The sequence below is a fragment of the Sinocyclocheilus anshuiensis genome, unplaced genomic scaffold (genome assembly GCF_001515605.1).
Source record: "Sinocyclocheilus anshuiensis isolate Anshui unplaced genomic scaffold, SAMN03320099.WGS_v1.1 scaffold185, whole genome shotgun sequence".
NCBI lineage: Eukaryota > Metazoa > Chordata > Actinopteri > Cypriniformes > Cyprinidae > Sinocyclocheilus > Sinocyclocheilus anshuiensis.
In genome coordinates this window covers 513,021-516,528 of record NW_015539887.1, presented here as the reverse complement: position 1 = coordinate 516,528, position 3,508 = coordinate 513,021, and the positions used below count along the sequence as shown (strand labels likewise).

At 37.2% G+C, this 3,508-nt stretch overlaps 1 protein-coding gene across 1 annotated transcript in view; it reads right to left on the bottom strand.

Annotated features, from left to right (window-relative positions):
• The window catches only part of LOC107685609 (serine/threonine-protein kinase 31-like), a 4,887-nt gene extending 1,657 nt beyond the window's left edge, over positions 1–3,230 (bottom strand). Inside the window, exons 1-8 of the mRNA XM_016482258.1 lie at positions 3,162–3,230; positions 2,825–2,926; positions 2,048–2,128; positions 1,694–1,819; positions 1,068–1,187; positions 879–965; positions 489–638; positions 208–333 (exon numbers count right to left, since the gene is read on the bottom strand). Of these exons, the coding sequence (XP_016337744.1) occupies positions 208–333; positions 489–638; positions 879–965; positions 1,068–1,187; positions 1,694–1,819; positions 2,048–2,110 (672 nt within the window). The 5' untranslated portion in view covers positions 2,111–2,128; positions 2,825–2,926; positions 3,162–3,230. The remainder of the gene's footprint in view (positions 1–207; positions 334–488; positions 639–878; positions 966–1,067; positions 1,188–1,693; positions 1,820–2,047; positions 2,129–2,824; positions 2,927–3,161) is intronic.
• Between the last annotated feature and the right edge of the window lie 278 nt (positions 3,231–3,508).

Here is a 3,508-nt window from a genome sequence, read left to right as displayed (position 1 = left end):
CTTGTAACACTCCAAAGAGAAAGGAAAACTTGAAATCGCATCATATGACCCCTTTAACGTCTTTGACCCACATACACACACACACATGCATATATATATATATATACACACACACACACAACACACACATATATATATATATATATATATATATATATTATTCCAGACTTTTAAATGGTAGTGTAAGCAAGCAAGCAGCAGTTCTACCCAGAGCATGATGCCTCCAAAGGCATACATATCGCTGGCTGGGGAAGGCAGCTGACCCTGCTTCAACTCTGGAGCCACCAGACGTATGGAACCAGCCACCATCCCGCTGTCAGACACCCTCTGCTCCTATAAGAAACAAATAATCATATAAAAACTCATTTCTAAAATTTCATAATCAAAACCAGGTCTGCTTACATTTATTTTTTTCTGCCCAAAAAGTACATGAATCCATAACTTAACGGAATTTGCTGGTTTTTTGTTTGTTTGTTTTTTACACTTACAGGTGTCTTTGTGAAATCATAATCTCCAACAATGCCTTTTTCTCGGCCAATGGCAAACACATTGTTTGGATGCAGAGATGCATGAGTAAGAAATGCTGCATGAAGATTCTGGAGTCCCAGAGATACGCCCTTCATCACCTTCCTAATCTCCTATGTGGCAACAACAAACCAGAGGACAAAAAAAATACCTTAATGCGTTAAAAAAAGGTTGCAAACCGTACAGGGAAGCGCCAAAATTAAAAATCTGGCTGTTATGGCTATTAATGCTTGATAATAAAATCTATACTTTTTTGTCTAAGTAAAAAATAAAACATGCTTTTCAAGAATTTTACGTCAATCTGACAAACTTCACCACTTGTCTACAGTGCAGACAAATACATTTGCACTTACAGAAGAGGACAGTGGGGAGGATTTCTGAATGGCCTTGAGATTTCCATTAGAGTAGTGTGGTACCATGATGTATGCCAGTGGATCAGACTGGAGAAAACAGAAGACATTTTAAGCATGCACTGGTACAGAGCCTGTAACATCAGTAAAATAGGTAGTGAGAATCTAGTATAGTAAAGGATGAAAGAGAACTTTGCCGCAAAACAGCGCCAGGAGAGGAACAGTTGTGGCGGGATTCTGCTGCTGAGCTCTGTGATAGTAGGCAGATTGTTCAGTCATCTTCGCCTCGGACTCTTCATCCACAGCATAGCACTGCAAAAAACCCTCAACTCTTTTAGAAACATTCAGCAATGTACAGCAACAAGATATACAATATCTAACAATATATCCTGGAAAAAAATGTATCGCGGTTTCCACAAAATATTAAGCAGCAAAAACTGTTAAAATAGAATCTAGTACTAAATTAGCCTATGCAATGCTTTCTGAATGATCATGTGACAATGAAACCTGGATGAAAATTCAGCTTTCACATCGCAGATATTTTAAATGGCAATAAAATGTAACAATATTAGTGTATTCTGTCAAATAAATGCAGCCTTTGTAACCTTAAGAAAACAAGGTTTTACCAACCCAAACCTTTGAATGGTCATGTATATGTTTTATATTCAATTTCTTCCTTCCTTTTTCTTTGTTTTAGAAATTTGGAATATAAAAATAAATAATGAGTATGTGTGTCCTCACATGGCTTGTAGTGTACATATATTCTCACTGTACGTTGACTAAAGCAAAGCAAATAAATATTCTGGACTATAACCGACCTTCAGGACTACTTTCTGTCCCTGGAAGTCTGTGCTAAGAAGAGGTCTCCTGCCACTCAGCTCTTTCATCGGCTCTGCGTCAAACATGTCTCTGTCCAAGCTCTTCATTAACAGTCCTGCAGAGCTCTGAAAGCACATATATGCATATCACTCTGTTTCAATGCTCACAGATCATAAACACACATACCTTTTCTGTAGTCAGTGAATATTCCCAAAAAGAAAAGTTTACATCATACTGTGCTATTCTAGTCATTTGGTATAATTCCTTTACATCAAACCATGCTAAATGAAACATTGTACATTTTTTAAGAGAAAACTTAGAGGCTTGTAGGTAGTGACAAAACAAGTACTCACCATATAGCCATTGATATCTGCATCAGGATAGATCAATGGCAACTCAGGAAAGCCTCTGTTCATGAGGTCACACAGCACTATCTGCACATCAACATATAATGGACATTTCAGAATGTTTTGTCAGTTGAAACTTATTAAATGTGACCCTGGACCACAAAACTAGTCATAAGTCACACAGGTATATTTGTAGCAATAGCTACAATAGTCGAAATGATCAATTTTTCTTTTATGCCAAAAATCATTAGGATATTAAGTAACGATCATGTTCCATGAAGATATTTTGTACATTTCCTACTGTAAACATCTCAAAGTTTAATTTTTGATTAGTAACATGCATTGCTTTAAAGGCGATTTTCTCAATATTTTGATTTTTTTGCATTCTCAGATTCCAGATTTTCAAATAGTATCCTAACAAACCATACATCAATGGAAAGCGTATTTATTCAGCTTTCTGCTGATGTATAAATCTTGACCCTTATGACTGGTTTTGTGGTCCAGGGTCACAAATGTTAAGTAATTTAACCTTCAACAAAACAAATTCACAAAACTAATGCGCATTCATTTTTTAATTATACATTTTAACACAATTCAGCATTGACCTTTCTATCCCATTGCAAACCACTGTTCTATGGTATAAATAAACACATTATTATATATAGTACATACCTCCTGCATAGATAAATAATGTATTGTACTGCCATTCTTAACTGTGGCTGTGCTAGAATCTAAGCCCAGTATCTAAGAATATGAAAGATCTTTATACACATCCAAACATACATATTGCTTCTTCTCATGGCGGATTTCTTGAAAGAGAGCATTTCTCGTCTCGGCGATCTCCTCCTTCTTCTTAAGAATCTCTGGCAGGTCCAGTTCTTCTGCCTGCGGGAAACTCAAACTGATAAACTGACCATTTCCAGTGAACGCAACCAGCTATCCCAGCTACACAGCAGGCAAAGTTAATCAATAAACAGATACGCATAACTAGTGCTGCATACAATAATTAATAAACAAATCAAACCAATAAATCAATATTTTGACCCTGTCCATCTGAGCTCCCAGCACTGCGGCCCCATCATGCGGTTTCTCAGAGCACATTAGGTAGGGCTGTTCTCACCTCCTCCAGACAGCTGACTTCCACCAGTTTCCAGCGCAGCTGAGATCTCAGGCTCCTGATGCGCTTCTTCACTGCAAACAGCTCGTCCACTTTAGGAGGGCCGCTCTGCCACTGCTGGATTTCCTGCTTAAACTGCAGTTAAAAAAAATGATGGCTGTTAAAGTTTGAATCTGTTTAAATCTAGATTCAAGACACATCTCTTTAGCAAAGCATTCACATATTGTATCTCATAACCTTGTACTTCAGTTACATCTGATCAAATGCACAAATTTCATTCTTTTGCTTGGGTTGAACACAATTTTTTGCTTAGTTGGAACAGCAGCTACACTAATTTTTCTCTATTACCT